The sequence below is a fragment of the Ovis aries genome, chromosome 21, assembly GCF_016772045.2.
Source record: "Ovis aries strain OAR_USU_Benz2616 breed Rambouillet chromosome 21, ARS-UI_Ramb_v3.0, whole genome shotgun sequence".
Classification (NCBI taxonomy): Eukaryota; Metazoa; Chordata; class Mammalia; order Artiodactyla; family Bovidae; genus Ovis; species Ovis aries.
This window is the reverse complement of record NC_056074.1, coordinates 24,939,308-24,952,793: the sequence shown is the minus strand read 5'-3', so window position 1 is coordinate 24,952,793 and position 13,486 is coordinate 24,939,308. Positions and strand designations below refer to the sequence as shown.

The window sequence follows — 13,486 nt, the reverse complement described above, 5'->3', positions numbered from 1 at the left end:
ATTTCTTTTCCCTCCTAAGAGAAATAATACTACGATGTGCTTATATAATACTGTGAATATAAAATAAAGTTGTTCACTTAAATGCCGGACATTGTGTTTTATACAAAATTATATAGATTACTATGATTGATGTCAAAATCTTCATCTTCTTCCTCAATATTTTTCTTCTGGTTTGGATTATCACTAAAAATAAAACTAAGACCACTTTATCTTCTGGAGTTGTTTACTTTATTCATAATCACAGCCTATGACTTTACATATAAATACTACAATATAGGCTCAAGAAGTGGCCTGGATAAAATCTTGGAGATGTGTTATATAGGCAAATATGATTGCTTTTTTCATATACAATAAGCTTAATACATAATATATCTTAGTGAATCAAATGACTGATATGACATCATTATATTGTTTCTATTCATATACACTTTCCACTCTCTACAATTTTTTTCAGGGCGAATTTGACATCCCTATTTCGTAGACTATAGATCAGAGGGTTTAGCATGGGCACGATGATAGTATAAAACACAGAGGACACTTTCCCTCGGTCCATGGAACTCACAGATGAAGGCTGCAGGTACATGAATGCTGCAGATCCATAGAAAACAGCAACAGCGGAGATGTGGGAACTGCAGGTGCCGAAGGCTTTGGACCTGCCCTCAGTGGAACGAATATGTAGGATGCTGGAGATGATGAAGATATATGAAGCAAGAATAGCTAAGGCAGGAGTCAAAATGTTAAATGCACTCAAGAATATAACCAATAATTCATTGACATAGATGCTGGAGCAGGATAGCTCCAAAAGTGGAAAGAGATCACAGAAATAATGGTTAACCACCTTGTTTTTGCAGAAAAGGAGTCTCAACAAAAATCCAGTGTGGATTGTGGATCCAATGATTCCTAAAATATAAACTCCCATTGTGAGGAAGAAGCAGATGTGATAAGACATGGTGATGTTGTAAAGCAAGGGATCGCAGATTGCAACATAGCGGTCATATGCCATTACAGCCAACATGTGACACTCTGCAATAGCAAAAATGAGGAAGAAATAGAGCTGTGTCATACATTCAGGGTAGGAAATGATGTTCTTCTCTGTCACAAAGTTCATCAGCATTTTGGGGGTAATGACAGTGGAATGACAGAAATCGATAAAGGACAAATTGATGAGGAAATAGTACATGGGGGTGTGCAGGTGAGAACTGAGCCCTATCAGTGTGATCATGCCAAGGTTCCCCACCACTGTGACCACATAGATTCCTAAGAAGAGGAGGAAAAGGGGCAGTTGGAGTTGTGGCTGTTCTGTGAGCCCAACAAGGATAAACTCAGTCACTGAGGAGTGATTTCCAGGGTCCATCATCCTCTCCCAGGTTCTAAGTTTAAAAATGAGAAAATGAGTGTACATGTGTGAGAAGACGTGGTCATGTGAGTGTATTTTATGAGGGGGAGGGACGGATTCTGTGGAGCTCATTATTTGAACCCTCATCAGACGACACACATAAAGCAGAAATCTCTTGTGTCTCTCCTGCTACTTGGGGACAAACGATGATTCTGCTTGAACTAGAGAAGGAAATATAAACTTCACTACCCTTAGAATTCAAACACTTCCTCACTTTTGAAGTGAAAACACCCATCTATGGATTTTAAAAATCAGTCAGAATGAACATTGCTCTTTTTATTTCTGAGGATCTTTTCTTTCTTCCCATAGTCTATATTTATAAGTTATTCTGCTGTGGCTAAGTCCCTTCAGTCATGTCCGACTCTATGGGACCCCATAGATGGCAGCCCACCAGGCTCCCCCGTCCCTGGGATTCTCCAGGCAAGAACACTGGAGTGGGGTGCCATTTCCTTCTCCAATGCATGAAAGTGAAAAATGAAAGTGAAGTCGCTCAGTCATGTCAGACTCTTCGTGACCCCATAGACTGTAGCCTACCAGGCTCCTCTGTCAATGAGATTTTCCAGGCAAGAGTACTGGAGTGGGTTGCCATTGCCTTCTCCATATGTATATGTTATTCATAATCGACAGTTAGAACTGGACATGGAACAACAGACTTGTTCCAAATAGGAAAAGGAGTATGTCAAGGCTGTATATTGTCACCCTGCTTATTGAACTTATATACAGAGTACATCATGAGAAACGCTGGACTGGAAGAAACAAAAGCTGGAATCAAGATTACCAGGAGAAATATCAATAACCTCAGATATGCCTATGTCACCACCCTTATGGCAGAAAGTGAAGAGGAACTAAAAAGCCTCTTGATGAAAGTGAAAGAGGAGAGTGAAAAAGTTGGCTTAAAGCTCAACATTCAGAAAACGAAGATCATGGCATCTGGTCCCATCACTTCATGGGGAATAGACGGGGAAACAGTGGAAACAGTGTCAGACTTTATTTGGGGGGGCTCCAAAATCCCTGCAGATGAAATTAAAAGATGCTTACTCCTTGGAAGAAAAGTTATGACCAATCTAGATAAGCATATTCAAAAGCAGGGACATTACGTTGCCGACTAAGTTCTGTCTAGTGAAAGCTATGGTTTTTCCTGTGGTCATGTATGGATGTGAGAGTTGGACTGTGAAGAAGGCTGAGGGCCGAAGAATTGATGCGTTTGAACTGTGGTATTGGAGAAGACTCTTGAGAGTCCCTTGGACTGCAAGGAGATCCAACCAGTCCATTCTGAAGGAGATCACCCCTGGGATTTCTTTGGAAGGAATGATGCTAAAGCTGAAGCTCCAGTACTTTGGACACCTCATGTGAAGAGTTGACTCATTGGAAAAGACTCTGATGCTGGGAGGGATTGGGGGCAGGAGGAGAAGGGGCGACCGAGGATGAGATGGCTGGATGGCATCACGGACTCAACGGACGTGAGTCTGAGTGAACTCCGGGAGATGGTGAGGGACAGAGAGGCCTGGCGTGCTGCGATTCATGGGGTCACAAAGAGTCGGACACGACTGAGCGACTGAACTGAACTGAACTGAACTGAATCATATAAATTAGCATAGGATTTTTATCTCACTTGAAATAAGTAATAATGGTGTATACTTTCTCTAATTAACAGAAGATTCACTCCCCATGTGATTTTGTGTTTATTACATCTACTCTCCAACACTCTTATAAACAAAAACACCAATGTGCATTTTATGTGAAAATTAAGTTAAAAGATTCCTACAGGGAGTTTAGTGCAGTTACTTGCTCTTTGTAAGCAAATGTCATTTTTTTTAACCTATTGAGTTTGTCTCTGTTATATCTTTCATTTGACCAATATTTTCATTTCTAAATGATGACCACAGTTTTAAATTTTCTTTTCCTTAGCACATCTTCTTATTGCTCCTTTCTACATATATTAACATATACAGTAAAAATAGAGATTTTAATTATTTTATTTGCTATTAGCTTTCTAAATTATCAATATTATGTATCAATTAACAGCATTTTCCATGGTCTCTAAATAAATTCAAGTCAATTTGCTTGTTATTTAAAGATGTATATCATCTGATGATAAACTTTTTTTTAAGGTCACAATAGCTGTCACATGATTTAATTATCTAACAAAGAAACATGGTTCACTGTCACTTTCGACACATTAGATTCCTTCAGTTTTTTTCTCTTTATCACCTTTATCCTGGAACTAACAGTCAACATCCTTAAGTTGAGGACTTAAATGGTGGAAGCCCCAGTTAACAAAACCATTTTCTGTGCCCAGAAATACATTTTTTATCTGGTAAAGAATTAACTTACCAATGCAGGAGACATGAATTCGATCACTGGGTTGGGAAGGTCCCCAGGAGAAGGAAATGGTAACCCACTTCAGTATTCTTTCCTGGGAAATCCCAAGGACAGAGGAGCCTGGAGGGCTATAGCCCATCGAATTACAGTCAGACACAACTGAGTGACTAGATAACAACATGCTACATTTAATGCATACAAATCTGTATTAATTATTGAGAGTTATTTACTGGTTATTCTTCTGTACTAGATAATATTTGGCACCATGACTTAAATACAGAAAGTATCCACAAATCTGCTATTTTAATAAAATTATTGAAAGAAGTTTAGTGAGAGGTTAACATAGACTCCCTGGAGAAGGAAATGGCAACCCACTCCTGTATTCTTGCCTGGAGAAACCCATGGACAGAGGAGTCTGGCAGGCTACAGTCCATGGCGTCACAAGAATCAGACATGACTAAGTGATAAAACCACCACCACCACCACATAAGTGAACAAGGTTCTCACAATGCCTGAGCTGAAGTGACTAAATAAAGAAATGTTGGCCATAATTTTATCCAGCAGGGACAGGTAGATGATAAGGGAAACTTTGCTGCTCTGGGAGTGTGACTATTAGACTGAGGACAGATAGAGACAGGAAGATAACTACCTACATCTGTTAGTGCCCTGGGAGAGTGCTGTGGTAAAAGACCTAAAATTTTTAAATTCAAGACTGGGATAAATCCTCCCCAGGCCTTCCCTGGTGGTTCAGTTGGTAAAGAATCCACCTGCAATGCAGGAGACTAAGGTTCAGTTCCTGGGTGGGGAAGACCTCCCAGAGAAGGGAAATGGCAGCCCACTCCAGTATTCTTGCATGGAAAATCCCATGGACAAAGGAAGCTGGCATGCTGCTGTCCATCAGTTACAAAAAGTTGGACATGATAGTGACTAACCAGCACCAACCCCTTCCTAAAACTTTAGAGCTATGGGTTTCTCCCCCAACTCTGAAGGTAAAAATGATTCTGATGATGGTGGTGGATAGTTCTGAGTACTAACCTTTCAGGATTTCTTGGTGTTGAGGGTCATAATCTAAAAGTCTCTGTTTTTGTGATTTTGCATCACTGGTCCTGACCTCTGGTGAAGCTGATGATCCTTAGCAAAGATGGTTGATATTAACGGTGATTTTATATTCTCAGTATTGATGCCAAGAGTCTAATGTGGAATAAATAATGATTCTTACTTCCCTTTGGAACCTTATCCCACAAGTATCAACTCTTGGGAAAATTAGACAATTAGAATTTCACTCTTTTCTCCATTGCATCTCAAGTGTTTAATCTGGTCACATGGATGGGGTTCATTGCTCTTGTTAGATTATACATTGTAAGCAAGGATGTGATAGAGTTTTTAGAGCTCCAGTGAATTTCATGTCAAGTTAATTGAAAGTTCAAAATTTCAGGAAATTACAGAGACATACACTAAAGGAGTTTTCTAAAGTGATTTTCCACAAGGGGAATAATAGATAATCAGAGAGCAACATTTACCTGTAAGCTTTAAAAGTTTCTTTTTTCATTTTCTCTATTAACTGTATTTATCTATCATGATACACCCATTTAAAAAAATGCTTTTAGCATTTTAACTTGGGGACTGAATGAAAACATCTGTTAGATAGTGCCATAATCCCATGAGTTCTAACAAGTCTAACAAGGAAAAATAATGACTTATTTTCCTCTAATATTATAAGAAGTATGTTGAGAAACAATATAGAGACACATGTGTTATCGAGATTATTTTAATTCTACATAAATTCTGAATTGTATTTGTTAGGAAATAAAAATTGTATTTAATGTCTTTATTCAAAATATGTTTTAAATGTTATATCATTTTGAGGAAAAATTTATTATGAAATGTGTTGATAAAGTTTGCTTTTTTCAGCTTTGAGATATAATTAACATATAACATTGTATAAGCTTACTATATACAATTGATTTGATACAGTTGATTTGATACAATTTAATACTGCAAATTGGTTTCCACTACGGTTTTCCCTAAAAACTCCATCATGTCACATAGTTACCATTTCCTTTTTATGGTAAAAATATTTAAGATTTACTCTACTAGAAACATATAAAATGGACTTCCTTGGTGATCCAGTGGTTAAGACTCCGCACTTCCACTTCAAGTGGCTCAGGTTCAACCCCTAGCTAGGGAACTAAGATCCCACATGCCATGTGGCAAAAAAAAAAAAAAAAAAAGAAAATTAAAAAGAAGAATTAAATGGAAAAAAAGAAACATATAATACAATATTATTAACTGTAGTCATTATTTTGTATATTAGATCCCCAGAGCTATTTATCTTACAGCTGGAAGTTTGTGCTCTTTGACCTGCATCTCCTTATACCCCAATTGACCATCTGGTAAAAACCATTCTACTTTCGGTTTCTATGAGATCAGATTTGTCAGATTCCACATATAAGTGATATTATACAATATTTGTCTTTCTTTAACTTATTTCACTTAACCTAATGTCTCTAGGTCATTCCATGTTGTTCCAAATGACAGAATAATATTCCATTGTGTGTATATCCCACATACCTCAGGCTCTTTCTGTATATTGGCTAATCAAAGTTTGAAAGCCTTTAGATTACTGTTGGGTATCAGATTTTAATCAGATTTTAAGGTATTGTTGCAAATTTCTGTAAAAAAAGGGTAGCATAAACATAGGATAGAACAATCCATAAACACATAGGAAAATGTTGCTCATCAATAATTATCAGACCTAGAATAATCAATATGGTACAATGTAACACAAAAAATTGTTCTCAACTTTCTGATAACTTTTACAGAATACCCACAAGCCTTCTTTAATGATAAGGAGTACCATAAAAGACATCTTGCAGTATATGTGAGGAACCAGAAATGTGCTTGATAATAGTGTGAAGTGGTCAGAAATACATGGAGAATTAAAAACTTGCATTTGTTCTTGAAAGGTGTTTATAACTGAAAGGTGTGAAAAGCTGGAAAATGAGAATGGATTTACGAAGCTATGTCAGGACTGGAAAGCAGCAAGAATGAAGTGACAGGAATAAACTGCATTGCTAAGATATTATAGGAACTATTCCACCCAGCAGGACAAACAGTTTTCTGGCAGATTCTAATAGCTATGAAATATTAATGTATTTTGCATGTTATGCATATCATTTTAATCACAGTTCACATTATTATTCTTTTACATACAAAGTCAAATTCAAATGTTAACTCTAGAGAGAACAACACACAGCTGTCCAGGACTAAATAGAAATACTCAAAAGAGTGGAAGACAGTTAGTTATTCCTAATTTTCTCTTTTTTCCTCAATAATAAATGCCTTGATTTTTTGGGGGGAGCAGGTGGCTACAAAGAAACCATGGTATTTCTTAGCCCCTCTTACAGCCACTTTGGACTATATGACTGGGTCACACCAAAGGGATATAGGAGGAGGTGAGGTCTGTCACTTCCAGGCAGTTGTCTTCAAGTTGGCGGACATTCTCTCTCCTTCCTTGTCTTTGGTTCTGATGGCTGAGGGTTACAGATGAAGGATGAATCTGGAACTATTGTCTGAGACCAAAAGATAGATGGAAACTAGATGTTGTAGCAGAGCAACAATCAATAAGCAGCTTATGTCCCCAGTGAGCCACTGAACCTGTCCTGAGTCACCTGTAGGTTTAGGTACCAGAATATGTGTGTACTTCTGCGTGTGTGATGAACAGTTATACCTAACTGCGGCTAAAACAGAAAATATAAAGTAATTTTCTGAAATCCACTCCTGTGACATCCTTGAAAATGCTAATTGTACATGAGCAATTGGACATTTTTTAGAAATTAATATATGCTTGTATGAGAATTAACGAAAGACAAACTCTGTATGAGAGCTTAATCCAAGCTTATCATAGTGCCTAGCATTAGAATATATTTTTTGTATCATGTTCTTTTCCATTATTAAAACATTGTGCCCATCTGTACTGGTATATAAAAAAATCCTATATATTTGTTAATTTTTGTCTCATTTGTAGTAGTTCTCCAAATCCTTTACCTCTCATTTTTGTGGTAAAGTTTCATTTCCATTTGGAATCTGTCTGCAATCTACTCCAGTATTTTAATCGCATATCTTCTACCAGTTCTCATATCACTAGAGTCAGTGCAGACATGTTTTATCTTTCTTTATTCTTTTGATAGCTTTAATGCACAAATAGAGCTTCCCAGGTGGCAGTAATGGTAGAGAATCTGCCTGCCAATGCAGGAGATGTACGAGACACAGGTTTGATCCCTGAGTTGGAAAGATCCCCTGGAGGAGGAAATCACAATCCACTCCAGTATTCTTGCCTGGAGAATCCCATGGACAGAGGTCACAGAGACTGTAGCCTAACGGTCTACAGTCCATGGGGTCACAGAGAGTCAGACACGACTGAGCATTGAGCAGCAGAAATACACAAATGCATCCTCAGAAACAAACAAAAATTCTCAGAAATATTCCTTCCTATCTTTCAGCCATCCATGTGAAAAAAAATGTATTCAATGTTGTTTGTTGAATGCATAGAGTAATAATTATTACACACATAAGCCTTATAAAACATATCCTAGCAATAAAAATAGAGATTGGTTTATAATATATAACATTCATATTAGTTGCACATAAACATAGACATATATACATACATATATGTACACATATGGATAGATATACATGTATACAGAGAGTTTTTATAGGATCAAAGAGTGGAGTATGAACTCTTCAGTAGAAGAGGGTGAAATTGATGAAAAGATTCATCAAATGTAAAACCATAAAAATGATAAGGAAGATAGGTCCACGGTGCTGTGAGTCTGTCATTTATGGCCTCAAGTATCTAAGCATTTGTCTGCATAGAGGTGACCACTCAGGTGATAGTCTTGGACCCAGAAGGTCAGTTCCAAGGGCAAGTTATATTCATCTTGAGACTGAAGTGGGAAAAATGTGGGGAAGTTCTGATACAGCATATGAAACTAAAATGTCTTTTTGCCTAGATGCAAGGGACTGACAGAGGATTTCTGTTCTCTGCTTCTAAGGGATTTTGCTATATTTGTACATTGGAAAATTTCCAGCATTCCTGCTCTATAGTCTTTTCCACATGTATTCAACATTTGACTCACTGGATAAAAGTAGTTGACCCTTGCACAATGGCAGAAGTTAAAGGGATACTGACTCTCCAGCTGTTGAAAATCCAGGTGTGACTTCTCAGTCCTCCATTCTCATAAAGTAGCCTCGGATCATATAGTAACTTAGTAAATGATTCCTGGAAGAAAAAAATATGCATATAAGTGGACATAGGCAGTTCGGACCTGTGTTTTTTAAGAGTCAACTGTATAAGAACATATTTATCTAGATTTGTATTATAAAGTTGTTTTTCCAGAGGATGGAAAAAAATTTTAAGCCAGTATATTCAGCCCGTGAATAAAACAAGCTGCTTTATCTGTCAGTTCAGTTCAGTAGCTCAGTCGTGTCTGACTCTTTGCGACCCCATGAATTGCAGTATGCCAGGTCTCCCTGTCCATCACCAACTCCTGGAGTTTGCCTAAACTCATGTCCATCGAGTCAGTGATGCCATCCAGCCATCTCATCCTCTATCATCCCCTTCTCCTCCTGCCCCCAATCCCTCCCAGCATCAGAGTCTTTTCCAATGAGTCAGCTCTTCGCACGAGGTGGCCAAAGAACTGGAGTTTCAGCTTTAGCATCATTCCTTCCAGAGAAACCCCAGAGCTGATCTCCTTCAGAATGGACTGGTTGGATCTCCTTATAGTCCAAGGGACTCTCAAAAGTCTTCTCCAACACCACAGTTCAAAAGCAACAATTCTTCGGTGCTCAGCTTTCTTCACAGTCCAACTCTCACAGCCATACATGACCACTGGAAAAACCAGAGATGGACCTGACTAGACGGACCTTCATTGGCAAAGTAATATCTCTGCTTTTTAATATGCTATCTAGTTTGGTCACAACTTTCCTTCCAAGGAGTAAGCATCTTTTAATTTCATGGCTGCAGTCACCATCTGCAGTGATTTTGGAGCCCCCCAAAATAAAGTCTGACACTGTTTCCCCATCTATTTGCCATGAAGTGATGGAACCAGATGCCATGATATTAGTTCTCTGAATGTTGAGCTTTAAGCCAGCTTTTCTACTCTCCTCTTTCACTTTCATCAAGAGGCTTTTTAGTTCCTCTTCACTTTCTGCCATAAAGGTGGTGTCATCTGCATATCTGAGGTTATTGATATTTCTCCCGGCGATCTACATGCTAGCTTGTGCTTAGCAGCGTTTCTCATGATATACTCTGCATATAAGTTAAATAAGCAGGGTCACAATATACAGCATTGACATACTCCTTTTCCTATTTGGAACCAGTCTGTTGTTTCATATCCAGTTCTGACTGTTGCTTCTTGCCCTGCATATAGGTTTCTCAACAGGCAGGTCAGGTGGTCTGGTATTCTCGTCTCTTTCAGAATTCTCCAGTTTATTGTGATCCACACAGTCAAAGGCCTTGGCATAATTAATAAACCAGAAATAGATGTTTTTCTGGAACTCTCTTGCTTTTTCGGTGATCCATAAGATATTAGCAATTTGATCTCTGGTTCCTCTACATTTTCTAAAACAGCTTGAACATCTGGAAGTTCATGGTTCATGTATTACTGAAGCTTGGCTTGGAGAATTTTGAAAATTACTTCTTAGCATGTGAGATGAGTGCAATTGTGCGATAGTTTGAGCATTCTTTGGCATTGCCTTTCTTTGGGATTGAAATGAAAACTGACATTTTCCAGTCCTGTGGCCACTGCTGAGTTTTCCAAATTTGCTGGCATATTGAGTGCAGCACTTTCACAGCATCAGCTTCCAGGATTTGAAATAGCTCAACTGGAATTCCATCATCTCCACTAGCTTTCTTCATAGTGAGGCTTTCTAAGGTCCACTTGACTTCATTCTCCAGGATGTCTGGCTCTAGGTGAGTGATCACACCATAATGATTATCTTGGTCATGAAGATCTTTTTTGTATAGTTCTTCTGTGTATTCTTACCACCTCTTCTTAGTATCTTCTGCTTCTGTTAGGTCCATACCATTTCTGTCCTTTATTGCGCCCATCTTTGCATGAAATGTTCCCTTGGTGTCTCTAATTTTCTTGAAGAGATCTCTAGTCTCTCTCATTCTGTTGTTTTCCTCTATTTCTTTGCATTGATTGCTGAGGAAGGCTTTCTTATGTCTCCTTGCCATTCTTTGGAACTCTGCATTTATATCTTTCCTTTTCTCCTTTACTTTTTGCTTCTCTTCTTTTAACAGCTATTTGTAAGGCCTCCCTAGACAGCCATTTTGCTTTTTTGTGTTTCTTTTACATGGGGATGGTCTTAATCCCTGTCTCCTGTACAATGTCATGAACCTTAGTCCATAGTTCATCAGGCATTCTATCTATTTCTCACTTCTACTGTATAATCATAAGGGATTTGATTTAGGTTATACCTGAATGGTCTAGTGGTTTTCGTTACTTTCTTCAATTTAAGTCTGCATGGGGCAATAAGGAGTTCATGATCTGAGTCACAGTCAGCTCCTGGTCTTGTTTTTGTTGACTGTGTAGAGCTTCTCCATCTCTGGCTGCAAAGAATGTAATCAGTCTGATTTCAGTGTTGACCATCTGGTGATGTCCATGTGTAGAGTCTTCTCTTGTGTTGTTGGAAGAGGGAGTTTTCAATGACCAGTGTGTTCTCTTGGCAAAACTCTATTAGTCTTTGCCCTGCTTCATTCCGTACACCAAAGCCAAATTCTCCTGTTACCCCAGGTGTTTCTTGACTTCCAACTGTTGCATTCCAGTCCCCTATAATGAAAAGCACATCTTTTTTGGGTGTTAGTTCTAAAAGGTCTTATAGGTCTTCATAGAACCGTTCAGCTTCAGCTTCTTCAGCATTACTGGTTGGGCCATAGATTTGGATTACTGTGACATTGAATGGTTTGCCTTGGAAATGAACAGAGATCATTCTGTCATTTTTGAGATTGCATCCAAATACTGCATTTCAGACTCTTTTGTTGACCATGATGGCTACTTCATTTCTGAGGGATTCCTGCCCTCAGTAGTAGATATAATGGTCATGTGAGTTAAATTCACCCATTCCAGTCCATCTTAGTTCCTGATTCCTAGAATGTTGACATTCACTCTTGCCACCTCTGTTTGACTGCTTCCAATTTGCCTTGATTCATGGACCTAACATTCTAGGTTCCTATGCAATATTGTCCTTTACAGCATCAGACCTTGCTTCTATCACCAGTCACGTCCACAACTGGGTATTGTTTTTGCTTTGGCTCCGTCCCTTCATTCTTCTAGAGTTATTTCTCCACTGATCTCCAGTAGCATACTGGGCACCTACTGACCTGGGGAGTTCCTCTTTCAGTATCCATCATTTTGCTTTTTCATACTGTTCATGGGGTTCTCAAGGCAAGAATACTGAAGTGGTTTGCCATTCCCTTCTCTAGTGGACCACATCCTGTCAAATCTATTCCTCTGCCCTTTTGCTAATTCTGCTCCCTTAATCCCTTAACTATTTTGATTTCAGAACCAATTCTTATTTCTCTGCTTAACATCTCATTTAATGTTTCTTTCTGCATTTGAAATTTTTCCTGACATCTTACCCATTTTGCAATAAATATCCCTCTTCAGTTCAGTTCAGTTGGTTCAGTCACTCAGTTGTGTCTGACTCTCTGTGACCCCATGGACTGCAGCATGCCAGGTTTCCTGTCCATTACCAAATTCCAGAGCATGCTCAAACTCATGTCCATTGAGTCAGTGATGCCATCCAACCATCTCATCCTCTGTCATCCCCTTCTCCTCCTGCCTTCAATATTTCCCAGCATCACGGTCTTTTCCAATGTCAGTTCTTCGCATCAGGTGGCCAAAGTATTGGAGTTTAAACTTCAGCATCAGTCCTTCCAATGAATATTCAGGACTGATTTCCTTTAGGATTGACTGTTTGATCTCCTTGAGTACAAAGGACTCAGAAGGATCTTCTCCAGCAGCACAGTTCAAAAGCATCGTTTGTTTGGCACTCAGCTTTCTTTATAGTCCAACTCTCGCATCCATACATGACTGCTAGAAAAGTCACAGCTTTGACTTGATGGGCCTTTGTTAGCTTCAGTAGTCTCTTAAAATCCTGTATATTTGTGTGTCATTGCAATGAACTTGTTTGGGGCAGGATCAATGTCTTATCTGACTCATAAGTCCAGCTCCCGTCACTATGCAGAATATAGAAATGATACTCAAAAAACACTTGTTGAAGGAATCAGTAAAGTTTACCTGTATATGAATTGACAAATATTACTTACAAAAAGCAGCAGAGTTAAAATGTAGCTTGTTAATTGATTAGATATAAAACAGTATTGTAACATCACATTGCTATATTAAAAAGTGAATAGGTTAACTATCTATGTTTATTAGTTTGGTTTCTTCTTGTGTGAACTGTCAAGATATTTCATTATATATTTGAAATGATCATATTTGTGTGATGTTTCTTATTCTACTCAGTTTTACCCTGTCTGTAATTTTTACTTTAACCATGTGAAAAATTTTACATACCCTGATTTATGTCAACATCTATAGTACAGTTCTTCTTCCTTCAATTGCTAAATTCCTTCTGTGAACCCAGCACATATGAAATATACACAGAAACCAGAAACACAGTCATAGCACCCAAGGAGCTTAGAGGACACAATATAATGTAAACTGTATAACATTAGGGTTTTTATGATCTAAAGTT

General features: G+C 38.3%; 1 protein-coding gene across 1 annotated transcript; it reads right to left on the bottom strand.

Annotated features, from left to right (window-relative positions):
- Nucleotides 1-418: 418 nt before the first annotated feature.
- LOC114110081 (putative olfactory receptor 8G2) lies at nucleotides 419-2,980 on the bottom strand. Its single transcript, XM_027959646.1, has 2 exons — nucleotides 2,958-2,980; nucleotides 419-1,370 (listed from the first exon to the last, which is right to left on the bottom strand). The coding sequence occupies exons 1-2, from the start codon at nucleotides 2,978-2,980 to the stop codon at nucleotides 419-421; spliced, it is 975 nt and encodes a 324-aa protein (XP_027815447.1).
- Between the last annotated feature and the right edge of the window lie 10,506 nt (nucleotides 2,981-13,486).